Source organism: Glossina fuscipes, unplaced genomic scaffold (assembly GCF_014805625.2).
Source record: "Glossina fuscipes isolate IAEA_lab_2018 unplaced genomic scaffold, Yale_Gfus_2 142, whole genome shotgun sequence".
NCBI classification, from domain to species: Eukaryota; Metazoa; Arthropoda; class Insecta; order Diptera; family Glossinidae; genus Glossina; species Glossina fuscipes.
In genome coordinates, this window is record NW_023998485.1 from 59,103 (window position 1) to 85,746 (window position 26,644).

The 26,644-nt window shown below is 34.7% G+C and overlaps 2 protein-coding genes across 2 annotated transcripts in view; one reads left to right on the forward strand and one right to left on the reverse strand.

Annotated features, from left to right (window-relative positions):
- The window catches only part of LOC119641043 (centaurin-gamma-1A), a 243,715-nt gene that overhangs the window by 12,195 nt on the left and 204,876 nt on the right, over positions 1-26,644 (reverse strand). The window contains exon 2 of the mRNA XM_038039464.1: positions 15,075-15,307. Within this exon, the coding sequence (XP_037895392.1) occupies positions 15,075-15,182 (108 nt within the window). The 5' untranslated portion in view covers positions 15,183-15,307. The remainder of the gene's footprint in view (positions 1-15,074; positions 15,308-26,644) is intronic.
- On the forward strand, positions 20,964-21,737 carry LOC119641060 (RPII140-upstream gene protein-like). Its single transcript, XM_038039492.1, has 3 exons — positions 20,964-20,979; positions 21,359-21,515; positions 21,575-21,737. The coding sequence occupies exons 1-3, from the start codon at positions 20,964-20,966 to the stop codon at positions 21,732-21,734; spliced, it is 333 nt and encodes a 110-aa protein (XP_037895420.1). The 3' UTR covers positions 21,735-21,737.

The following is a 26,644-nucleotide window of genomic DNA, read 5'->3' on the forward strand; positions in this document are numbered from 1 at the left end:
AGGACTCCGAGCCGTTAAAAGAACATGCAATGGATTTATAGATTTTTCTTTTGAAGTTAACAAACTTAAAAAAGCATTTAGAATTAGCAAATAGAGAGTATTTAATGAACCGAAGGTATTTGCAATAATATTGGCGGTTGAGGGAATTAAATCTATGAATTGTCGCTGAGTAAGCGAAATAGTCGAAAGCAGAGCCACTTTTCGAAAATTGTTTTAATGGCGATAAATTCAACGGAAAGGAAAACCGCATTGCTGGATGATAAGGATCCTTAGGTGAACTAAAAGATAGACAACGATTAACGCTAATCTCAGGAAAATTGGCAAAGTAAAGATCAAGCAGTCTACCATTGCAATTAGGGGTACGGTTGTATTGAACTAAATTATGATTAAATAATTTATTAAAGAACACAACACTTGAGGTCCCTAATATTTAAAAAAATGAGAGATAACGAGAGATTTTTGCTCATATTTGTGAAACAGTTTCTCGTCTCCATGAAGAGTTTGTAGAAATCTATGTCCCGCTTCCCACAATCAGGACGCGACCATCGTAAGCCTTTTTAAGGTTCCAGGAGTGCATCAGCGGCACGGCGGATAATACCAGCACACTTCGCATGGCAAAAACGAGCACAGAGCCAACACGAGATGAATCGTGCGGATTCTTGGCCTGTTTTCGCACGGCATGGTGTAAGGTAACAATCCATGTGCAGTAAAACACGACAAAAGTAGATTATGAAGAAAAAAAAAAACGGAATACGGAAAGATTCACAACACAAAAATTGTCAACAAATCAAACCAAACTTCCACGTTGCGCTGAAACTCTAACAAGAGAGCGAAAACAAAACAAACTGCAAACACCAAAAGAGAAAAAAGAGAGACTTTTACAAGAGCTCCAATTTTTGAGTGCAAAAAACCAAATGCATTACGCTTAAAGACCATTACACTTCCTTTACTTTAAATCACTCACTTTATTCTTAAGGTTTATATAACTTCAGACCAGAATGAAGCTAAATAGCTAAACGATTCATAAAGAAATTAAATTATTTCTTACAGGCAATGAAAGACGACTACATCGCGCGCGCAGAGTTGCCAAACTAATATCAATGATGCTCAAAAAGAAGGTAGAGTCTTTTAATACCCATCAATGTCTGTTGTGCGATATTTGAACGCAAGGCAAAGAAAATGCGCTTACAAAACCTAGCGAATGATATCGTGCTATAAAGATAATGTAAACCATATGTATATAGTCTATAATTAAAACCACCTTTTTAAAGGATTTAGTAACAATTTCTAGATCTCCATACAAATCAGAAATTATGTTAAGATACTTTTCTTTATTTAAGAAAAAGTTTAAAAGGTAGATGTGTCTATACGAAAAACCTTCTTCTTTAAGACCATAACTTAAGGAAAAATGGGAAATGATTAGATTTTGACAAGTGAGTGCGTATGAGCCATTTTTTTTTGTTGATCTATGAACTAAACTTTATAAGAATGATATATTCACTGTACCATGCCTCTTTGTTTAATTTACCATTTGTTTGAGTAAGTGCTTGATTGAGCTACACTCACGATTTTCGAACAAGTGGAAAATTCGTTGAATGAATGGTTCCAATCCAAAGACGCGTCGTTTTATCGTCGCGTTATTCATGTATTCCAAGAGAGATTCTGGAGGTGTTTAGTTAGTGGAAGGCGATCTTTTAAACAAAACACCTCTTTGCATTCCTTTTGAGATTTTCAAATTTGGATTGTTCACTAGAAAAACGCTAAGCTAAGTTACGCGCCTTCTAGGAAGGACTTTGAATTCAAGTTTGCTGTTCCGGATAAAGCTCTACGCTCGTAATCATCACTTTAACAACCAGACGTAATACGGGCGGACTGACAAATATTTTGTCATTTAAGATAATCCAATGTGTAGTGGCTCCGTGCTCTAATGCTTATTTGCATGATTAAAAGCTATCCGATAAGAGAGGTTTATCTTTCTTAGGAAGGGTTTTAGTCATGTAAGGCTTCAAAGGCTAAAAAGCGCTCCAGTACAGTTGCACTAGGTAATCGATTATAGCTTCAGAGTTTTTGGCAATAAAATTTTTTCCTACATACTAAAAAGCTGGAAGATGTGTTCGACAACTGAAGAGAGCTATTTTCAACTGAAATGAAAAACGTTCTATTGTTGATATTTTATATAACGATCGATCGCGCTCGTTTTCAAAATTGATTCGCAGGCATCAGTCGAAGGCATATATGGGCATATAAGCTGCTTAACTTGCTTTGCGCTTAATTGATATCAACAATAAATAACGCATGCATGAATTGCATGGGTGAACGGATGCTTAAATAGATTTGGAATTTTATGTTATGGCGCTTTGTGAATATGACCGTCTTTGGGTAGTAAGTATGACAAATAAGAACATTTTATACTTTTAACGACAAACTTTGGATAGTAAATCGTCATTTTTTCGGAAAAGCTTGGAAACTCATCATAAATTTTCGCAAAATATTTACACGACTGTGTCAAGCAAGTGCCCGCATTAAATTGCGAAGTATTTCATGAAAATGCTCACGCAACTTATTGAAGACCACATATCCAATATATGTCTGGATTCGTTAGCTAATGTGAATGTGGGCTCTGGATTTTTTTTTAAACGTGGTCAAAGAAGGTCAGACAAGTTTTTACATTATTTGTTAATTTTAGCGGCTTTAAGATGCCTCCAGTTTAGCGGTGAACAAATAGGCGCCAAGATGATTGAATCGAATCAGACGCTCATGCTGATCAACAACAGATATACCATAAGGGGTCTTTAATGCGTATTTCTTTCATTCTTCAATATTACGCATTAAAATTATTTGCATTTTCTGTTGATTTCGTTAAAACAATGCTTTCTGCAAGCATTGACTTTAATTCTTTGCATTTCTATTTTTGGGGTGTGAAAGTCTGCAATGTCAGCAAGCGTAAATAATCGTTAACAACCCTTACGAATTGCCCCATACCCCGACAATCTGGAATACGTTCTTTGTTTTTGATTCACATATATTGATGCTTGCTTATAGCATTAAAATAAACAGGCACAACAAAAAATTCGTATTATATTGATTTACTGTTTTAAGCTCTAAGGAGCTACTTACGTCCGGAGGCATGTTGAACAATTAACATATGGCCGCAGGGATAGGAGAAAAACCGCGTAAAAACTCCCGCTGAGATATTTTTTAAACATATTTTTAATCTTTGTTTAAATCAAGCAAAATAATAATCAAAATAATAATGAACATCAGTTCATCAACTTTTGCAAGAAGGGTTAAAAAATGTATTTTTTACATGAAAAATACTTTTTTAAATACTCGCACAATAAGTACGGTAACAGAATAAACACTACCCTCTATGTCTATATAAATCTATTTAGAAAAATTTTTTTGTAAGTATAATGGATTAAGTACTTACGGTTAGAAAGAAAATGAAAGAAGAGTGTGTCGACACGTGCACGTTGCAGATAACAACGAAACGAAAATATTGTATGTGGGATTAAATTTTTTACTGTAACAGGTTGGCATGAAAATATTTTCGTTTCTTTTGTCTGTGTTTATTATTTTTCTTCATAAGCATTTTGTAATGTAGTAAACGAAGCTAATATGCATGCGATTAGTTTGGTGAGCTAAACGCCATTTCTTTTTTGTCTCTGATGGTAGTAAAAATAAGCACAACTCGTAAAAGGTGCGTGCTTCACATCTATTAATTAATTTGTGGCGAGAAACAAGACCTAAACGTGGCTGATATTTAAATAGAAAAATACATAAGATTGAAGGCCTCGTCTATACGAGAGTATCGAATATGCTTTCTTGTCATTGTTTTTCTAAAATATTTACTATAAACAGTGAGTTAGAAAACGGAAGGTCTTTATTTTCGTCGTTTAATTTTTAAAAATGACAGTTGACCTGGTTGACTATTAAAAAATCGAAGGAACTGAAAAGCATTAGATGTGTAGAATATGTTCAACTTAGGTAGGTAAAGAAATATCGTAACCTTTATTGGAAAAAACATTAGAAAATGTATTAGTTTCTGTGGCCACTTTCCGATTTTCATCGCTAACATTTAACTATTGGCGCTACGGCGGTTCTTAGTCAAAAAGTGTGACACACGGTCATGAAAAATTGGTCCGGTCTGGTATGAGCCGCGGCAACTTTTCAATTCAAAAGTTTTCTTAGTATTTGCATATCAAAATTTATTTCTTGCGAGAATAGTTACGCGCACAACGAATCGAAGTAAATTTCTCGCGTATCCTTCCTTGGTGGGAAAGTTTTTGTATTTGATAAAATTCGATTTACATTTTCTGTGATTCGCAATCCATTTTAAGAACGTAGTAAAATGAAAGCTATTAAATTATGTTTCGTTTGCTATTTAATAAACTTTTCGCAGCACCACGTGTGTCTTTATCAAAAATCATTCGGAATATGTAGCGTAACTTCACAAGGACCGCTTCACTTAATCATGTAACTTTTGTTATTTGATTACAGTTGTTTTAGCATATTTTATTGTCAAGTAAGTTGCGATCTGATTTATGCCTACTCATATATTCTGAACTTTGTGGTCAATATAGCGGGCGAGCCAAACGAGTTTTGTATGGTACGATATTTTCTAGTAACAATTTATATCTCAGAATAGACATAGCGGATATAGATACATCTCCCAAGAACTTACGTGCTTGTGCGTAGGTAAAAAACTCTTTCCTTTACCGCAAACCATTCATCGAGCTAATCACCTACGTCAGTATAATAAGCAAATGGCTGCTTGACAAGTTCGTCAGCATTGATGCAAAAAAATGCCCAAGTCCAGTAAGTAAGACACGCCGGTCTGGATTGAGCGTTTCCCACGCACATGCGGTTTTCCATATGTGATAGAGCCTAGTTATGTGAAAGAATGATTTTGTGTTGCCTCCTTTTTTCATTCTTGTCATCACACGTTGTTTCCTATTTGTTTCTCAAAGGCTTATTTCATAATTATGAACTTGGTATATACATTTTTTGTCAATGCGACTAGCCAGCCTAATCGATTTAGTTCTGCCAACTGCTCGTAATTACGATACGATCTCAGAATTTTGTTGAGATGATTAAAACTGGTTACAGTATCTTTTCTTTACACAGTCGTTATTTTGAAAATACGCTAAGTAAGTCTAGGCAAAGAAAACCAACATATTGATAACGTCTTTCTTTCTGAATTATGGCTCCAATTTGCATTTTAGAGCGTTAGCTTGGGTTTTCTGTTTTTCTTTAAACTCTCTGCAGCTTTCTGAATTAAGCACTTCACTTTACTCCAAAGTAGTACCAATTACAAAACTTAAAAAAATATTGTCTTAAAAAAAAGTGTACGCGCTTCAAAGAAGGGGGACACGTTTGCCCACCTTACGTTAATGGGTATTGTGAAGCAAAACTCCTTCTTTTAAACAAATCGTTGTTGCAATGAATGGTTTTGGAAAAATTATTGCTCCCATCAAGTACTCGATAAATCCCTGCTTTTGCATGTTTTCCTTTCCCTAAATTTGCCAACCCCTTTAATAAGCTCGTAGTAAGCGCGTTAAAGAAAGCGCTTCATACAAAAGCCTTAAATATTTTTTTTGTTCCAAACCTAATGACATGGAACGAAAATGTAGAAGAAAACGTGACATGTTTCTAATAAAATTAAAGTTTAGTCGTGCATTAGCAAACTTAAATTTGCAGTTTACTGATAATCTTAATTTGCTGTTAAAAATAGAAGGAAAACTAAGTTGCAAACTTTCAAAAAATCAAACGTTTAAATAATGATTAACGTTTTTAAATGTCTAGGAAAGCATTAATGATTGCTCCGTTCTTCTATTCAAAGAGGAGGAAACCATGCTCAGAAAGTTGACCTCATTTCAAACGATATTCACACTAAGAATGTAAATGATTATCTGTGTATTTGCCTTTCTATCTATTTTGTTGTACATATGCTCTTATTTTCTAACATTTTCCTCTTTCCGACTAAAAGTAGCGTCATACATAGCAGCACAACATACCGTTTATGAAAGACTAGGTATCACACTTAGGAGTAATTGAAAATTGGGTCAAATATCTACAAATAACTAAAATAATCTTAAACAGAGAATGAGAGAAGATAGATGGTGAGGGAAGAAAAGGGGAAGGGGTAGAAATGAAAAGAGACGTTGAATTGGTAGTAGTAACTACCTTTAAATGACTACTTTCTGCTATGCATAATGCATAATGAAAGCACGAAATGTATATGCGAATGCCGCTTCTTCTATAAAAAAGACTGTTTCGTTAATGTTTCATTGTTTGCTTATAGCAAAAAGGAAAAGAGAAAAAAACTTCTCCATAATCTTGGCAAGGAACATTGGTCGTTGAGAATGGGAGACATCGTATAGCGAAAAGGGAATAAAATGTTCAAGTTGGTTTTACAAGGAAGAGCAAATTTCTTAAGTAAAGGCATGGTAGGCAACAAAAGTTTATTTGCCTTTTTTTCTTTTGCTTTTGCCGTTGCGGTAGAAGCTTAAGGTACGCTTAACTATTAAGGTAAAACAAATAATTAATTGTGGCTATGAAGATGCTATGCTAGTGAGTAGTTGTTAAATATTTAGGGAGATATTTGGCGTATATACTGGGTAAGGGAAAAACTTCGTGGCATTTTTTCACCAAGGGTCAAATAGATTTTTGCTATAGTTTAAATTAACTTGACTATTTTGATATTTGGCAATCTTTTGCATGCAAGCTTGTGGGGAAAAAAATGATATACTTATGAAGTTAGCCTTGTATAATTGAACGGGGGTAAGCTAAGAACCATACGTTGAACGTATTAAACTTTCTCCATTTCTGCTTGATCATGCAAGATGGAACACTGGTAATTAAAAATGACGTCTTTCTGATTTATCAATTCTGGAAATGTCATTTCAATTGTCGTGTTAGTTGTTGGCTATAGAGAATCGTATCTTTTGGCCCAGATTTTATTGTGCGCATTATTACCCTATATGATCCTCTTTTCACCGCTCTTTGTCAATTCCCTCGAAAATAGGACGTATTCGCTTTATTTGATCGATTCGCAAATGCAACTTCGGTCCCTTAAATTCCTCATCTTCAATTCATGTGCTATCCAAATATCGAAGCTTTCCTTCTCTATCCGTCATTATGTAAAATATTTATTTATGGTTTTCGGTCGATGTTTAATTTAATGGGCCGGGCTTTCTCAATCTTTTGAAAAATGTTATCGATTTTGTTGACGATTGATTGACAAGACATCTTTAACATTAAAATTTTCGGAACAGAAACGAATTAATCATTTGCGTGTTATGCATTTTGACAAAAAGACATAAACAGACAAGGCAAATCTTTCACAAAGGCCTGAAATTTGTAACAAATAGATATAATAGATGGACAGGTACAAAACTTTAACATGGCCTCTTTAGGAAAACGCCATTACATTTCTTCCCTTGTCTACAATTCTGACGCAGTTTTCAAATACTTTATTAGGTTGGCAATACTAGAAATGAGATGGAGGGTGTAAAAGCAGTTTGGTAACGTTGGTATTTGTATAATTGACGATAGGAATTCGCCCAAGTAAACTTTACTTGGACTCATTGCAGGACTACATTTTTTTGTTATTATTAGAGTTCTGTTTTCTTTTTTATATGGTTTAGAGAGCTTTTTAAACGAGAAGTTGTTTTTGCGTTTTTCCTTTATTGAATGATGGTTCCGTCAGTTATGTGAGTCAAATTAGTGTCTTCGCAGTGGAAATAGTGTGGAAATAGTTGCCAGACTTTGAAGTTTGAATTTAAAGGAGAAATTATTCTTTGAAGCCAGTGGATTATTTTCCTTAAGCATATCTAAAGCCTCCGATGCATACTGCTAAAGTAGCAACAATTAACGCGTGTATTAAGTCAACAAATATGGGAAAAATGCTTATCTCACCAAGTAACGGGGGGAGCCTATAGTACCATTTATTATTTATTTTATTTTGCTCAAGAAGGAAACGCCAAGAATAAATCTGCGTTTCTCAAGTGACTGTAGGGATAACAGAATCAACCTAGTTTCATAGGGGGGAAGAGAGGCAATCGGATTCCAACCCAAATTCTTTAGGGCAAACAACAAGAGTTGCTTTTGAACAGATTCAATTGAATCTACATGGCACCTATAGGAAGGAGACCCCACAACATAGGCATACTCAAGTATTGGTCTTATCAAATACATGTACTGCCTCTTCATAATGTAGGGATCTTCAAGCTCTTTAGATCATCTCTTTATAAAACCAAACGAGGACTTAGTTTTGCTTAACGAGAGCTCAATATGCAAGTTAAAACGTAACCTATCGTCAAATAGAACGCCTAAATCTGTGATCGAATCGACGTCCTCCAACTTATGCGATTCAACAAAGAAGGAAGAAAACAGTTTCACATCATCAGCATACATTAAGATCTGGCTGGAATTAACCACCGATGGGAAATCGATAATATATAAACTAAATAAAATGGGACCTAAGTGACTTCCTTGAGGTACGCCAGACGTAACGGGGAATTCATCCGATGTGATGAAGTTAAACAAAACCCTGAAGGATCTATTGGGCAGATAAGAGCTTATCCATTTCACTAAATAGAAAGGGAAGCCAGAGGCTTGGAGTTTAAAAATAAGTAGTTTATGGTTAACCAAATCAAATGATTTGCTGAAATCAGTGTATATGACATCAATGCAAGAGTCACTAGAAAAAGTCTTGAAAACATGACAAGTAAACTCTAATAGAATGGGTGACCGTAGATCTTCCTTTCCGAAAGCCATGTCGGAATGGAGAAGTATACGATTTGATGGCAAAGGCCAAGTGCTGAGTCACAATTTGCTTGAATAGTTTAGGCAAGACATTTAACTTGGCATTGCCTGTGTAGTGCTCAACATCTACTTTGTGAATAAGAATAAGGAAACTACTCTTCCAACACAAAGGGAAAACACCTAAATTCAAGGAGTGGTTAAAAATCTTTGAGACAACACCACATAGTTCGACAGCTCAACATTTAAGTTCCATTAGGTCCAGGCGCACAATTATATTTTAGAGAGCTCACCCTTTCAAAGACGTCAATTTCAGAAATAACAAAATTAGGGATTGAAACCAAATTAGTTATCGGATATGGGTAGTTTACGGATAAATCGGAATTAGCAATCGAAAAGTTTCGTCGGAAGTAAAGAGGTTTTAAGCAAAGAGGTTTAAGGTTTGGAAACTGACGCGCGCGAGATCGTACGTTTTTGATTGTTCTATTGCTTAAATTTTTCTTATCGTTTTATACGCGTTTAAAGGTAAGTATAATATATATATGTATATAAAAGTATTAAAGGTGTAAAAGTGTTTCGATTTCCTTTTTTTTTTTCTTCTTTTGTTAATAGATTTTCTCTTGGCTTGTTTACCGTTGCTTTAGTAGTGTGAATTTTACGTGTAATTTAAGAGATAATTTTTCCGATTTTTATTCTCTCTTTTTTTCGTGCTTCCAGTTTAGTTTTGCTTTCTCTTGTTCTTTTGCTCTCTTGTTACAGTGACAACGTGACGGAGACGTTTTCTTAAATGTCTTAAATTTGTAGATAAATTTAGTGTTGTCTGTTCTTTTGAATTTGTTGTTTTTTGTCCTAATAATTCACTTCTTTCTTTTTTTTGAGTTGACATGGAGTGCTTATATACACCATATCGCGCAAAAACAGGCCCGGAATCGGGTAGATTCGTTTCTTGTTGGCTCTGCGAGCGCTTTGGTCATGCAAAATGTGCCGGTATTCTCGGCCGTGCTGCTGACGCAGTCGCTGACCCTTCTAAAGGCTTAAGATGGTCATGTCCTGACTGTAGGCAGCGGGACATTGATTTTTACAAACTTTTCACGGAGACGAGAAATGGTTTCGCGAAATTGAGTAGAAATCTCGGCTCCTTGTGGGAGAAGTTTGAGTTAATTAAGTCTAGGTTTGATGAGTATCGTTTTATTGAGCACTCATCTTCTACCCAAACCAGAAAAATAGCGTAGCTCGTAGCGTAGCGAGTGGGACGTCACCTCTGAGTTCCTCTAAATCTGATTCGTTTGTACAAGTTACCGCTCCCTCTAACTTTAAAATGAACGTTAATGTTTCCGTTATTGTTGGGTCGGTCGGTAACAAAATAGTTACAAACAAGCCGTCATATCCTTCTGTTTTAAGCTACGCTGAAGTAGCAAGGGTATCTCCGCCAAGAGCCGCCATTCACTCTAATCAAGCGCCATCGCCTAAAAATAATAAAGAGAAAAATAAATCATCCTCTCCCCCTGGCTGTTCGAACGTGGACGCCGGTCACCAGACTGGGCAAGTCGCACAAGCTGCTGGTGAACCCTCCTGTTCCTAGTAATGACATTTGCTTGATGGCAGTTCCTCCCAGAAAAGCAATATTTGTGTCAAGACTGGCACCTGAAACATCGGTGGATAACATAAAAAGTTATCTGGCGGCGAAAGTCCCATCAGTCAACTTAAAGCGCGTTAGCATTTTCAAAATGGCTCCTTCTCTATCTAGGGCAATCTCCTCTTTTAAAATACTAGTTCCGACTGAAAACAGTGATATGTTGTTAAACAAACCACTGTGGCCAGTAGGATCCTTGATTAAAGAATCTATCCCTCGAGATCGTCCCCGTAATACCAAAGCAACAGTCTTGTCGCCTTCAAAAAACTAAATGTTTCTTCAGGCCCATTATCTTTCATTTATCAAAATCTTAGGGGCCTAAATTCAAAAATTTGAGTTTTTCTGTTTGGCCTTCACTGAAACTTGGCTAAAATTCGATCTTTATTCGTCGGAACTTTTTCACAATTCTTTCCATGTCTTTAGAAATGATCGAGTGAATCGCATTGGTGGTGGTGTGTTAATTGCCATATCTGCGTCAGTCCCGTCCAATTCAATAGAATTTCCCACTTCTCTTGACGTTGAATTTATCGCCATTCGTGCGATAATGCCTAATAAACAGCTATTTGTAACCTGCTCCTATATTCCGCCAAATTCCGATATCTCCATTTACAAGAAACAGGCTACCTTCATTTGTGAAGTGGCCAAGCGGTCTAGACTTGGGTATCCGTTCCGATCAAACAGTCCCGACCTCGAAGCAGGTATCCCCCGTGGTTTAATAAGACAATTAAACAATACAAGAATAGAAAAAACACGCTACCCAAAAAATATTCGAAAAGTGGCTCTGCGCTCGACTATTTCGCTTACTCGGTGGCGAGGCATAGATTTAACTCCCTCAACAACCATTATTACTGCAGGTACCTTCGGTTCATTAAATCTCCTCTGTTTATTAATCCTAAATACTTTTTTATATTTGTTAACTCTAAAAGAAAAATTTCCACATATCCCTCTCATGTTTTTTTTAATGGCTCTGATTCCTCGGATGATTTTGAAATCTCAAATCTGTTTGCTTAGTATTTCCGACGAAACTTTTCGATTGCTAATTTCGATTTATCAGCAATTTACCCACATCTTATAACTAACTCGGTTCCAATACCTAACTTGGTTATTTCGGAAGATGACGTTTTTAAAATATAGTTGTGCGCCTGGACCTGATGGAATTCCATCAAGTGTACTTAAATATTGCTCTGTCGAGTTATGTGGCGTGATCTCAAAGATTTCTAAACTGTCCTTGAATTTAGGTGTTTCCCCTTCGTGTTGGAAGAGTAGTTTCCTTATTCCTATCCACAAAAGTGGAAGTATACAATTTGTTGAGAACTACAGAGGCATAGCCAAGTTGAGTGTCTTACCCAAGTTGTTCAAGCAAATTGTGAATCAGCATTTGGCCTTTGCCATTAATTCGTATATTTCTCCGCACCAGTATGGCTTTCGGAAAGGGCGATCTACAGTCATCAACTTGTTAGAGTTTACTTGTCAGGTTTGCAAGGCTTTTTCTAGTGGCTCTCGCACAGATATTATATGCACTGATTTAAGGAAAGCGTTTGATATGGTTAACCATAACTTACTTATTTTTAAACTCCAAGAATCTAGCTTCCCTTTCTATTTAGTGAAATGGATAAGCTCTTATCTGCACAATAGATCCTTCAGGGTTTTGTTTAACTTCATCTCCTCGGATGAATTCCCCGTTATGTCCGGCTTACCTCGAGGTAGTCACTTAGGTCCCATTTTATTTAGTTTATGAATTAACGTACTTCCATCGGTGGTTAATTCCAGCCAGATCTTAATGTATGCTGATGATGTGAAACTGTTTTCTTCCTTTTCTGTTGAATCGCAATCACGTCAGCTTCAAGGTGACTTGGATATCTTTGTTGCATGGTGCTCTTTGAATCTTTTAAAACTAAATCTATTGCCTCCTTTCCTCCCTATGAAAATAGGTTGCTTCTGCTGTCCGTACCGTCTCTTGAGAAACGTAGGTTTGTTTTTGGCGTTTCCTTTGTAATCAAAGTAATAAATGATGCTATTGACACGCCTTCATTACTTGGTGAAATAAGCTTTAATGTCCCTAACCGCTTCTCTAGGCACTTTATCTTAGTTAAGCTTAGTCAGCGTACATATAATTATGAGCTGTTTAATCCGCTCAGAGTTGTTTGCACGAACCTAAATGACATCTATCACTTATTCTCATTATCGGACTCCTTAAAGTCCATTAAAGCAACATTGCTTAGTATGTGCGATTTACCTAAGTTGTGCTTAAACTTTTAACCTTAAAAAGTCGTTACGGTTCGAAAATGAATTGTTGTTAACTATTATCGGTTGCCAAGCTTACGCATGTTTGCGATGTCTTAGGGGTTCATTTGCAATTTGGTCCTGTACCGGTTGTAAGTGTGGCTCTATGCTGGTTGTGTATATTCTTTTTTTTCTTTTTTTACTTCTTATTTGTTTTATTGTACTTATTTTAAATTTTAATATTAATTAATAAAAATTTTGCTTTAAGTGCCAATTGAACTCGACCGTTATTTGTTTAGTTGAGTTTCATGTATAAGTAGAATTAAAATAAATAAATAAATAAATACCATCCGAAGACTCAGAGCCGGTAAGAGAAACATGCGAGGGATTTATGGAGATTTTTCTTTTGGAGTTAACAAATTTAAAAAAGCATTTAGAATTAGTAAACAGAGAGGATTTAATGAACTGAAGGTATTTGCAATAATGTTGGTGGTTGAGGGAATTAAATCTATGCCTTGCCGCTGAGTAAGCGAAATAGTCGAGAGCAGAGCCACTTAAACCACGGGGGATACCTGCTTCGAGGTCGACACTGTTTGATCGGAACGTACACGGAAATACCTAGATTTAATATATTGTAGAATATGACAGATGACAGTAAACTTTCAATACTTCCAGCTGAGAAATCAAGCATAATATGTGAAAGATGTAATTTTAGCATAGAAATGTTGATTTTATGGAAATCATAATAAGTATTTGAAGAAGTTGTTAGAGATGTTAGAGAAGTTGAACGAATCATCATGCTTGGAATGAAAGGAAAACCGCATTGCTGGATGATAAAGATCCTCAGGTAAACTGAAAGATAAACAACGATTTACGTTAATTTCAGGAAAATTGACAAAGCAGAGTTCAAGCAGTCTACCATTACAATTAGGGGTACTGTTATATTGAACCAAATTATGATTAAACAATTCATTAAAGAACACAACAACCCTATCAGACGTTGCACTAGGAATCAAACAGCCAGAACTATCACTGTAACACCAAGTGACTTGAGGCAAATTTAAGGCACCCAATGCTATGACTATAACACTTTGGACACTTCACAAAAGAGGGCGGCTGGCTTCTTATGTATGCAGATATCCGAATTAGAGGAAATATAGGAGCAGGTTACATATAACTGCTTATTAGGAATAGTGGAAAATTCAATTGGTGGGGACAGCCGCAGATATGGCAATTAAAACACCACCACCATTGCGATACAATCGATCTTTTCTGAAAACCTGAAACGACTTATGGAAATTATGGGAAAACTCAGTGCTTACTGCATTTAGCAAAGTAGAACGAATTTTTTAAATTTAGGCAATATCCCGCTTCCTACAATCAGGACATGAGCATCGTATATTCTTTTGATGGATCCAGGACTGCATCTGCAGCATGGCCATTAAAACCAGTACAGTTTGCATTGCAAAAACGTTCGCAGAGAGATGAACGAGATGAATCGTTCAGATTCTGGGCCTGTTTTCGCACGACATGGTATAAATAAACAATCCTTGTTCAGTGAAATACGACAGAAGAAGCTTATGAAGAAAAAAAGAGAACAAAAAAGTTGCAAACCTAAGCAAGAAATAAGACATTTTTTCTTTAAATTTGTTTGTCAATACGGTTACTCTCAAGACCAATGCTGTCAGCTTAACACTTGTCTGGACTATGTCCATTCTCTGCAATGACCCCATGATTAGACCCCATCTTTTTGCCTCCCATATCTTTTGGAGATTTGATTTAGGCCCAAGAAAGCTGCCCGCATGTTGGGCATCGTGTTTCGCCCACTATAGTGCCACAGCTTAAAAGACATAATTTCCGGGTAGTATTTGTACAGAATATATTTTGGATTTTAATTCAGGGAAATAAATGGTTTTTTTCTCTATACTTTGGAACCGACACTAGATGCTAATGAGCTCGGTAACGCTAAAAAAAAATGGTTTATAAATTTTCTTGATAGTGCGAAAAACTTAACTGAAAAATGAAAATAGAAGGACAAGGCAAAGAGGAAAGAAATCTTGTAATAAACAAAAGCAGTAATATAAAGGCATATTATAAGAAATTTTATGTTATATATGTGAGAGTAAAGAGGTTAAAAAAATATGAACGTATTTTTCAGACTCATTAGCAACGCGGTAGGAGAAAAAAAGGCGTTGCGCGATTAGCAAAATAACGATAATACATTTTTGTTGCTACTATTATTTTATTGCTTAAAGCAAGGCCCAATATTAAGTACGATTTTACTACCACTTTAAGGAAATGACGAAAATTTATTATGATTCAAGACGAAGGCCTTACACTCAAGCGTTTAAAATGTATGATAAGTTTGGTTAGTAATATAAAATGATGTAATAGTTCCAACATGATTTTCTTAATTTCATCAGCAACGAAGTGAATTTCATTAATCACTAACCTGCATTTCGGGTGCGCCGCCTTCATCTCGTATTAATAGTAAATAACTTTGGCCGTCGATGAATACTTCTTTTTTGAAACGTCCCCCTTCAGGCGACTCTTCCTGCATATAGGAACCGGTTAGATAACGATGTACTAATGCAGATTTACCCGAGTTCAATGAACCAACTATACCCAAACGTAAATCAGGCACAGAACGTGATATCGTCCATTCTTGACTGTTTACAAAGGAATCTGAAATAAAAAAGAATAGAATTTAGAGTAATTTCATTTGAAACCAGTTTATCTCCAACGAGTTTGTTTAAATATATTTTGAAATTTTTCGAAAACCAAAACAAATTACTATTATATGCATAACAATTAATATGAAATAGTATTATAGACCTTCGCTTCTTATTTTCCTGTAAAACGAAACATATCGAAACAAGTTTATACATCAGTCATATATAGCTAATCATATACTCGTGGTAATATCAATTTCACATAAAACATTAATTTCTCTTATAAAAGAAGGGCGATCTGTTCAAGGTAAAAGGGTGTGAGTATGACCGACCGCATTAGTGTGCTGTATTATAAGTAGCTAAAGGCATATAAAAGAAAATTTATGTTATATTTCTTTTAAGAGATGGCAACTGCAAGGAAAGGGTAGTTTTTTGACAGCCAAGATAAATTGAAGTTTGAAAGTTTCTTCTTCTGCGAAAGCCGAACAAGGTCACTGATCTTATATAAAAAGATTTTTAATAATTGAAAATGAAACATATTTAAAAATTAATGGCGTCTTCAAGCTTGCAATAGTGTGTTTTTGTTTTTCAAAACAACTACTTTCGAAGCTATTCAAATATGTACCTGGAATCATAAATTAGCTAAAAATACATATTGTCTCGCGACAACTCCCGTGAACCCACAATCCCAGAAGGCTTTTTCGTGCACACAAGCATTTGGAATTAATTCATCGGCAAAGTTTCAAACTCGATAATTGCCGTTAGTTGCAATTCATGAAAGCATTTTGAAGTTTTCAATTATCTACATTATTTCAAATACCTAATTGCTATGAATGTCTGTATAGAAGGTTTACGTTCATTTTCAAGCTTAACTTGTACACATAAACCAAAAACATTGGAACCCAAGTTCCCTTTCCTTATTTTATTGCAAGAGTTTCAATTGGCAAGAGCCATTGGTTTGATTGGAGAGCAAAGTAATATTTTGAAATTAAGTTAGAATGCTGCATTGAACAAGATGCATACTTCTGTATACTACAAACAGTACTGCATACTACAACAACAAAAGATGTTATTCGATAGTGTCAGTCAGAGTTTGCGAAAATTGGAAAACTTTAAATCTCTCCAAAAATTCGGTAGGAATGGTTGCTATTGATTGATTGATTACTATTTGATTAGCAGTTTAATTTCTATGTTTTCTAAACTAATAAACTAAAAAGTAAGAAAATTATATTCGTTTGTATTCGAATCTTTTAGACCCATCAACGTTTTCCTAAAAGGTAAAAAAAAAGTCAAAATTTTTATACTCTGTAATATTGGGTAGGTGCGGCTGATTTTTCTATTTTTTAAATAAAAGTTGAAATTTAAACTCTGTACCTATTGTAGTTTATGAGTAACGAGCAAACGACGCGGAAGGCAAAGGTGTTTGTTGCATAGGGTGTAGGCGTCGCAGGCGTGTCCTTTGATCGGTTTTGGTCATTTCCAAGTTCTTTTGCAAACTTGACGACAATATTTTCACTGTTGCGAACGGAGGAATGATTACCGTAGATAATACGCAGTTAAGTAGATGGACATGTGGACAGACGAACAAAAGAATATGCTTAGGATATTTTCCGAATTTGAGACTGGTCAAGAATATGTGTATGCACTTTGCGGGTTTTTTGAAGTTCACTCTTTTGGGTTAAAAAAGTTCTGACAAAGAAATTAACTTTTGATTGGCGGGGACAATTTTTTCCATGTTTAACAACACTTATAAAATATGTGCTCAAGTCTTAACAGATTTATCTGCTGTAGTTTGCGAGTAATGAGCAAAAGATTGTTTTTGGAAAACCATCTTCAATGCTAACCTGCGTACAAGAATTAAAGGCGATTAATTCATTTTTTCGGCCAGCAGAATGTTTATAACAGACATTATACAGATGGACATCCTTAAATCGATTCAGCATTTTTTGCTGATCAACAATACTTTGAAAAAAAAGGGGCCTCCATCGATGTTCATGTTGATAGTTCCCCTGGATATAGTTCCTGCTTTGGATATCGCAAAGTATCCACTGTCCATCGCACGCAAATGTTGATATTCTTTAAATTAAGCAGGCAACACGTTAGCCACGCCAATTGGCGTGGAATAAAATCTATTCGAGGCTGCAAGAAACTGTATTATATACGCTTGAGTGTGATGACTTATGCACTATTATTTGAAAATAGCATCTTTTAAACGAAGAATTAACGGTTTTATTCAGCTACATCTAAGGCATTGCTTGCATTCTTAGGAAAAGACCGAAACATATTCCCACACCCAATACATGGATATTTTTATCACCGAGGGGTTGGAGTTATACTACAGTTTGGTTTGGAGGGCTCTTAAAGTGAAAAATAATTCTATTACTATCTCATACAAACACTTGCTACGTCGGCCCAATGATTTTAGAGCAATTAAAAATCTCCAGAGGTTGTTCTTATGCAGAGACGTATGACGTAAGCCATATTATCTTTTCCCAAACGTCAGCCCCAAGGAGCAGGAACAGCCGGTCGCAAATATGAACATTAGGGCCAAAAAAGTTGAAAAGGTATAGATTGCCGCATAGTCGACTCTATTGGCGTCGCAAGTATCAAGTCAATGTTTGGGAATTTAAACCTCCATACAATTTTGAACATACTTTTTCGTACCTATAGCGAGTGCTCAGTCACTTACCTATTGGGCACATATCTATTAGATTGCGGCCGGTTTTTATCTCTTTCTATTTCTTTGCATCTTTTTAACTTACACTGTGTTATGCATGCATAGGGGACGTCCTCTGAGTGATTGGTCGTACAATAAGCAAAAAAAAGAAATAATAGATTGCCCTTCTTTATGGTAGCTATTCATTTCAAATGAAAACAAATGTTTCAGCAAATGCATCATGGATTCGTGTTCCAAGGATCAAGTAACCAGCGCACAATTAACGGGAAATGGTCATCTCCTCTCATTTGTTTAGCGTAACGATCATCATGGCGATATGCCCAATAAGTCTTTACAATTAAAATTTTAAAGCATTAAGTTTTATGAATCATTTTAAGAATATTTTTACATCAAACAAAGGCCAAAAACCTAACGGAGCATAAAATGCGACAATGAATAAAGACCAAAATGTGAAGTGTGACAAGCAATAAACCGTTATCGGCTTTTAACAAGATATGCTATATGATCGAGCAATAAAAATATTAAGAAGTAGTATGAAAGGAAAAGAAAAGATTCAATAATAAAATATGGACTCTCGTGGTATAATAGTATGAAAGAAAAAAAAAAGATTTTAGCTCAAGCAACAATCACTATACGCTAGAAACCAATTACATATAAATTTATTTAAATAATAGGGTAAGTCATGACGAAGATTAATAGATACATTACAAGCGTAGGTAGAAGCTTGGGTGAGGAGCATGTCTTTATATTAAAACAAACTAATTAATTGAAAAGCAAACAAAGCAAAAACCATAATATATGAGCCATTCATTTTCAGATGCTAAAATCGATTTTCTAAACTAATATTTAATGATTGTATTTATGCGTTAATTTTCAGTTAATAGATTTTAAATAAGTTTATGCAAGAGAAAAAAATTTTTGTATAGGATGTTAATAAATGTGTATATCTCAAATGTCTTCATAATAAAATAAATCGACTTAGCTCACTTTGAAAATAAAACGGCTTATATAAAAAGGAAGAGAGTCTAGTGTTTTAATTTTCATGATAAAACTTAGCTGGCCGTTGCTTTACATTTCTATCGTAAAAGTATTCAAGCATAAGTTTCTTTTAATTATTTTTTAAAACAATAGACGAGACCACACAGTTCATAAAGACTATTCATTCTAAGCGTTATATTTCTTCATTCATTTAAAAACCATATTTTCCATTAACACATATAATAGGTTTGCATTATCATTATTATCATCATAATATGTTTTTTGTACTTTGTCTCAGCTATCAATCAAAAAAGTAGCTAAATTAAAATGCTTCTTCACTATTTTATGCTACATATTTTTTCTTTTCTGTTTTATCTGCAGAAATTAAGCAAAAAATGGAACTTTTTTAGTTATCGTATAACGGCGTTGGCATGACAAGGCAATGCCATTGTTAATTGTTATGTAAGTATTAATGTCCTTCATGAACGGATATGGTGGTAACCTTACAACTACTTGACAAACGACGCAGCATTTAACTGTCAAGAAACTGGTTGACATTGTCTGTTGTGCCTGCCTCAATCTTCGCAATGAATCAGAGTTTTCTGATATTTTCTTATTGTTATTGTTCTTGTTGTTGTTATTTCGCATTACGTCGGGCTTACCTTAAACGGGAGCTTTTGCCTTCAAGAAAGTACACATGTGTCCATGTACGTAAATATCGGGCTAATTACGTACACGTAAGCAAACAGGCAGGTAACTATTCGCAGAAAAACCGAAAAGGAGATCAGCAACAGCATATATGTGTTACAAGCGCGTTGTGCGTCAACGACTTTATTCTACTAGCGTTTAAGTAAACTCAAGTGCTTTTCCTCCATTTGCTTTTTGTTGGTTTTTTCTGCTTTTTTTCTTGAAATGGATGCTATTTTTAACCCGTTGTTGTTGCCTTGCAATTTTGAAAACTTTGGCCACCCAGCGATTTTTTGCAACTGCACGTACATGATATTTGTGACATATGTTACCTTTGGCGTTTTGTTTTTTTTTAGTTGTTCAAGCGTTTATATATTGTTTCACCATTGTTTCACCACTGAGAAGGTGACATTGTATTAAAGAGTTGGAATTTTATTAAAGAAAATTTTCTGAAATGATTTCAACCAGAGAAATTTCCATTTTGAAGAAACTTTAGATAGAGAGCGAACAATAATTTCTTCTTTTGGTAATCTAATGCCATTGTAGGCTAATTTTATAAAATATTTTTTTGAATCTTCGACGTTACACAAGAGTACATAACAAGTGTGCTTTGGGTAAGCAGCAGATAAGTAGTTCTTTAAATGGTAAGAACGTTTTGCATGTATTGCTTGGCACCAATAACAAGACTTTTGTGATTTGGAATGGAGTGTAAAGTGTTCACCGCAAAGGCTTGTTATTTCATTTCAAGAAAAGTTAAAGACAAAGACAGAAAAGTGGTTTGAAGATCATAACTGACATGAATCAAAATAAATTTACCCAAGTCTATCGTTGGACAATATTTTTGCGCTCATGTTGACACAGCATGAATTCATTTATTTTGTGGTGTCGTCATAAGGATGGAAGTGCGTCTCACACGGATCGTGAGTCATGCAAACTTCAAGTTTCTTGTCTCCTTTCACTGTCTTCTGTCGCCGCATTTAAGCCGTCAGAACCAGTGCTCACACTAAATAACTTTTAACATAACTTTCATTGAAATTAAAGCCCAAAAGCAACGCCTACTGCGAAACCTTCTAAACCAAGTTACATTTATTTCGGCGCGATCACGTGTAGTATGCGAAAAGTCTAAATGTGTGAGCATAAAGTGGCAGCATTGTTATGCAATAAGCAAAGTATTGCTTTGTAATGTTTAGTTTTCAAAATTTCTCAAAATGAAATTATAATCCATCACAAACGTCGACAGATCAAGAGATCTTTCTTTGATTTCATTACGAATATTTCGTTTATATATTTCTTGCTTGCGGATATAAAAGCTTGAACTTTGTTCACAATGAGATCAGTAGGTGGTAAGCTTTTTTGTTTTCAAAACAAACTTTGTAATAGTTCTACCATAAAATGCCCGGGAGCAATGGGCGCTGTTATGATATCACCCAAATTATGAACGCAAATTTCCTTGTTTATCAAAATGCCAGGCAAACTACTAATCATTAAATAATTTGGTTGTTTCACCATATCGTTGTTTCACATCATCGCAATAAGTTTCTTTGGTTAATTTCATTCAACGATATGTCCACTGATCAAATATTATGTCGTGTCGGAGTGAATTAACCCAAATCGCGTTGTTTTCTGTATTAGTAGAGGTCATAAAGTCATTTTGATGTTGAGCTTATTTGATTCCAACTTTCAGATTAATATTCGATGGAGTTTGCAGTTGCTCTTTCTAAGGCCAAATAACTACCATTTTCAACTCTTCCTCTTGCTCACACAATTTCGTGTCGTTAAATATTTGTGAAAATTCAAGCACGTTTGCGACGTTTAGAAGGAACGCAAAAGGGGGCTTCAAATGGGGTTGGCAAGTAGCACTCTTCGCAACCTCCTATTGGTAAGTAAATTTGAAAGATATTCAATGGAAATGACTACTTCAAAACATATCTATTTCAGTGGCATTGTAACAATGATTTCGGTATATAGAAGGAAATCTTCGCTGTATGAGTACTTACCAGCGGGTTTAATTTCTGGCGCTTTATATAAAGTTAATATGGGCTTAAAAGGTATCATAAGAAGAAACTTAGCCCTTGCCTTAAAAAGGCGTATATCTTAAATATATTAACTTATGCGTTGTCCGTTAGAAACTATGGAAGAGGTGCGCTATTGGCAATACAAATGGAAAGAATACCGCGACGAAGCCGTTGGTTTTAATTTCACGTTATTTACGTTTTTTAAATATCCTGCAGATGAATGTGTTAAATTAAAGTCTATTCACATGAGAACATTCCTCTCGCATATGCATCGTTAATATATTCACATTTCATAAAAATTTCATTAAATACTATTAAAAGTATTCAGATTGAATAAAAAATGTATACGTATGGGAGCAGTGTTTCACATTTAACACATTTGCGGGAAAACAAAGATCATGATGGTAATCTTCCAATGCAAGCATATGTGATGCACATTGAATTTGCATTTTAAAAATGGAATACTTGCAATTTTTTACGATGGTTTGCCGTCCATAAGTAATTAGCTTAGTCTTCGCGTATATGTAAATACTTTGAATTCAGAAAAATATAAAAAATAATATATATATATGACAGAGGAAGCCTTTACAGGTAGTTTGAAGCTAAGGTGGCTCGCTAAGATTGAGGCGTTTTATATTTATAGGAACCCTCTAGGCACCAATTATTTATAGAGACTTCGTTGATAAATCATTTAATTATATTGTTTAGGTAAAAAAGGACTAAATAATTATAATATACAACATTTCCTCTTACGTGGTCACTTAAAAAAAATTTCGCAAAGCCAAAACCGCTAAGCATTTGAAAGATCTAACGGGCAAACTGTAGAAGCAGACACGAGATACAGATAGAAGACGTTTTTCACTTGAAAAAATGAATAAAATTAAACCAAAAAAAAGTATGCATTTAATGTGTGCATTTTTTAAATATAAAGTGGAGCTTAATAATTAAGCTAAGTAATTTAGTCCGACCAGTTCTTTATTAACTCTTTGCAATAAACTTTAGTAACTTTCCTAATCTTAATCACAGTAAGTCCTCATACCAAATGCAATGCCGCCTTTGCTTGACTGAAAGTTAATGTTCCAAAGAAACTAGAAGACTTTGGTTCTTTTAATTTGCCAATCGTAACGTGAGTAGGAATTTACTATATTTTACTGCTTTAACCCAGTCTTAAGAAAATGAGATAAACCCAGATAAAATCAATTTATTACCAAATTCTCTTCTCGTCCTTATTAGGGATGTCTAATAAACTTCACTTAACATCCACGGATTTTAGTGTGCTGGAACAAATACACCGTTTATTAAAGGCGTAGCTATTTAATTTTCATTATTTATGAATGGGCGTAAGAAAATAGGTATATACTAACTCGAATCCATAATATCTAATATTTCAGCTTTTCGCCCATCCGCCCATTCGTTTAAAAACAAAACCCCCAAAGCCACATTTTCCGCTGTTTTTCTTTTCTACCAGTTTTTTTGTTTTTTGTGCGATTGTGCATAGTATGACCTAAATTGAAAATTAAAGAAAAAAGCGTTATGCAGAATAAATTTTAATCCAAAAATCCTACTTCGAAATTTTCGTTATAGTGGCGATTCAAAGAAATAGGTAAAACGACATTCTAGCAATTAAAGCAAACTTTTTATTTTTCTTTCGACTATTGTGCCTTGAAGTGAATCCGCGCTTTTAATCGAAATCGAAATGGAATGGGAGCAAATATATTTTATCACTATTGTTGCTTTCGTTGTTGATTAACGTCAAAAGGGCGGGATTCATTGTAAATCAGCTGTCGGGTAAATAAAACGAGTAACAAAATTACATTCAGCTGTAGCCGAAACTATTATACCAGTCACATTTGTCTTCAAAGCTCAAACTCTTTTCTTCATAAAACATTTCCATTTTTGCACAACTTGCAGTAGACAGGAATTTTTATCTTTATGTACTGTTTGACTGATTTGGCCTGTTTTTAATACCAATCTGTTTGTAAGAATTTCCAATGTATTTGCATATTTGACGCCGATATCGTAAGGGGGATATTTACTCTAAAGATTACATAGACGAACTAAAGGGCAGACGGATTTGTCCACATCGGTTTTGAATTTGGACTTTGCAACCGTCTTGCCTAAATTTATACATTCCTGTCCTTCTATGGAGTGCAATTATATTAATGTGCAAATAATTGCTAAAACAAGGTTTGCAATGTGGACGCAACTCATTAAGAATCACTTTTTACTCTTATTCTGTCATGTTAACGAGAGATTTTAAAAGTTTTGGAGAATCGCCTATTTCGATCCTATTTTAATTCTAGTGTTGATATTCCTAAAGTTGATTAAAATAGAGGTTCTTGGGGTTCTTTTTATAATATGCAGAAATTTCAGCCCTAGTTCTGAGATAATGCATGTCTTCTTTTCAATATTGATAGGGACAAAAGAAAATACTTGTTTCCTTTGGCCTAACTTCGTACTTTTAATATTTTCGCCGACGTCATTGAAGCAAACCTTACATATAGTCGACGCATAAGGGAAATATATATGTATTTTTATATATGTAAGATCGAGATTGTTCTAGCGTCACATTAAGGTACAATTTGGATGAAACAATAGGAATCCATTGTTGTCTTTTCTTAATATCCTAGTATGCAGATCCCTTATCCAGGGCCCAGATTTATGCCTACCAGCTTTTGGAGGCCAATACTTGTCAGCCTAACACAATTAATGCTGGACAGAGTAATTAATAATCAGTTCAAAGACTTGGTGAACATTTGAACGATATTCAGAACATAATTACAATATATAATCTTCAAAAAAATTGAATTATTTACTGTGATAAGTCGAGTCGTTGTTTTCCGAATTTTAAACAGTATTACTCTTAATGAGAGAACTTTTGGCATTGGTTAATAATTTCCAGAAATAAGTAAACAGAATTTTTTTTTTTTAAATTCGATTTTACTCACCAATTTAATTTCTTTCAAGTGATACAATTAGTTAAACGCTTCTCTAATATTTCGATACATTTTCTGCAGAATGACTTGAAGAGATCCTTGAAATGCGCTCCACTTCCAAAAAATCTTACAATGTGAATCAAATCTTTGTGCTGGAATATTTTTTGGGATGTACAAGCGAGATATGGAAAACACGTTGGATGTGACAGCAATTTGAACTTTTGTTCACCCATTTTTGCCGATATACCTATCGGTTCAATTGTCGCCCTGTGAGTGAACTCAGCTCCCAACATTTCCATAGAAAAGGTTATTACATAATTTTAACTGAGAAAAAATTTCTTTACGTCGAAAAAACTTTAAAACATTCCTCTTTCTTTAATCGAATATAATTTATTTTTTTGGCGTGGCAACTACATGACAAAAAAAAAAATCATACGTTAACTTTTGCTTATAAACGTATATCATAAGCTATTACTGTTTTTGCCTGTACATATATATAAATTCGATTATTGCTGTTGCAGTTACTTTTTCAATCCATTGCTGACTTTACTAGAATTGTGTGTGAGAATGGATATGAATATTGCAGAGAGTTGACCCCTATGCGGGTCGTACATATATTTAATAAATCAATTGAAGTGTACTTTTGATGGTTCTGTTGCTGCTTTCTGCTTTTCATTTCTGCTTTATCTCTCTCTGTGTTTCCCTTGCACTGTTATGGACATTTTTATAAGTTTTATGAGAACATTTGTTTTACACAATTTTCTTTTCTGTATGTATCGCTTAGGGAATATTTCTTCAAGAATCTTGTTGCGTTAGGTTATGATTGTGTGCGTGCAGACAGAAGCAGGTGTTTCTATGTGCACTATCCGTTCCGAAATATAAGAGCACTTAACACGCACAATATTGTTCACGTCAGTAGCACAGTAGGGTTTTTACAAAGTATGTAACTGTGTTTATTTGGTATATAGAAAAAATGTAATAGTTTTCAGAAATATTTATTTAGTTAAATATTTTCTATTCTTTTTATTACTGTTAGTAAAAGTTACTCATTTGAAAAATGAAAAAGGTTTTCCATCCGTGATTTGCTTTATTTGAGCAAGCGGGCAAAGAAAGATCAATCTCTACATATTAGGTTATGGGGATATAGCGTCATAAGGTAAAAAATCAAATTGTTAACAAATCTGTATAAGTTAATCCTTTGTTCATATAAACGCTGCTGGAATATGGTTTTCTAAATATCATAACAGACGTTCTTTAGAAATGCGCAATATTTCTCTAATGTCTTAAGAAAAAGCTACTTTCTATATTAATTCGTTGTTCATATATTAATTTATTTTCAAATTTTGAGAAAAGAGTACAGGTTATTAAAAGAATTAAAAAAAATCTTAAAACAGAAAAAAATTTGAATTGAAAAAGACGACAAATCTGGAAGCTTTCGTCAGAGAGGTTGAATGGTTATATTCAGCCTAGTTTGCGTAAGTCCACGAAGAGTAACATTTGGCAAAGTGCACGATGCTAAGCACCTTTACGGTAGCTGAAAAAATGTATTAATTTTCAAATTAGGAGAAATTTTTAATAATTGGCCCACAATTAACGAAAACTATTAAATGTTACGTAAAAACTAAAAAAAAAAAAAAATAATGAAATTTTGATACCCCATAAATAATGCATGGACTTTTGTGCAGGTACTGTAGGACCACTCACAGAAAAATTGTGGTATTATATATATGGAAAACAAAGATCTTGAGTCTGACTGCAAGAACTTTCATGATTTTTGCCACAATTGAACCTAATACGTTCGTTTTCGCGGTAGGAAGATTGTTCACAACATGCATCTACAGGGGTAGACGGATAGATAGACGGGCGTATATATCTAAATTGATTCATAATTTGTTACTGATCAAGAATATATATGTTTTGTGCAGCCTCTGAAACTTTCTTCCGGACGTTGCAAACTTTTTGAGGAAACAAATGTACCCCGAACGTTTGTTAATGGTTGTAAGGTCTGCAAGACGGTGGGCGTTCAAGATTCGTCATAAGGTTTACTCACCTTTGTT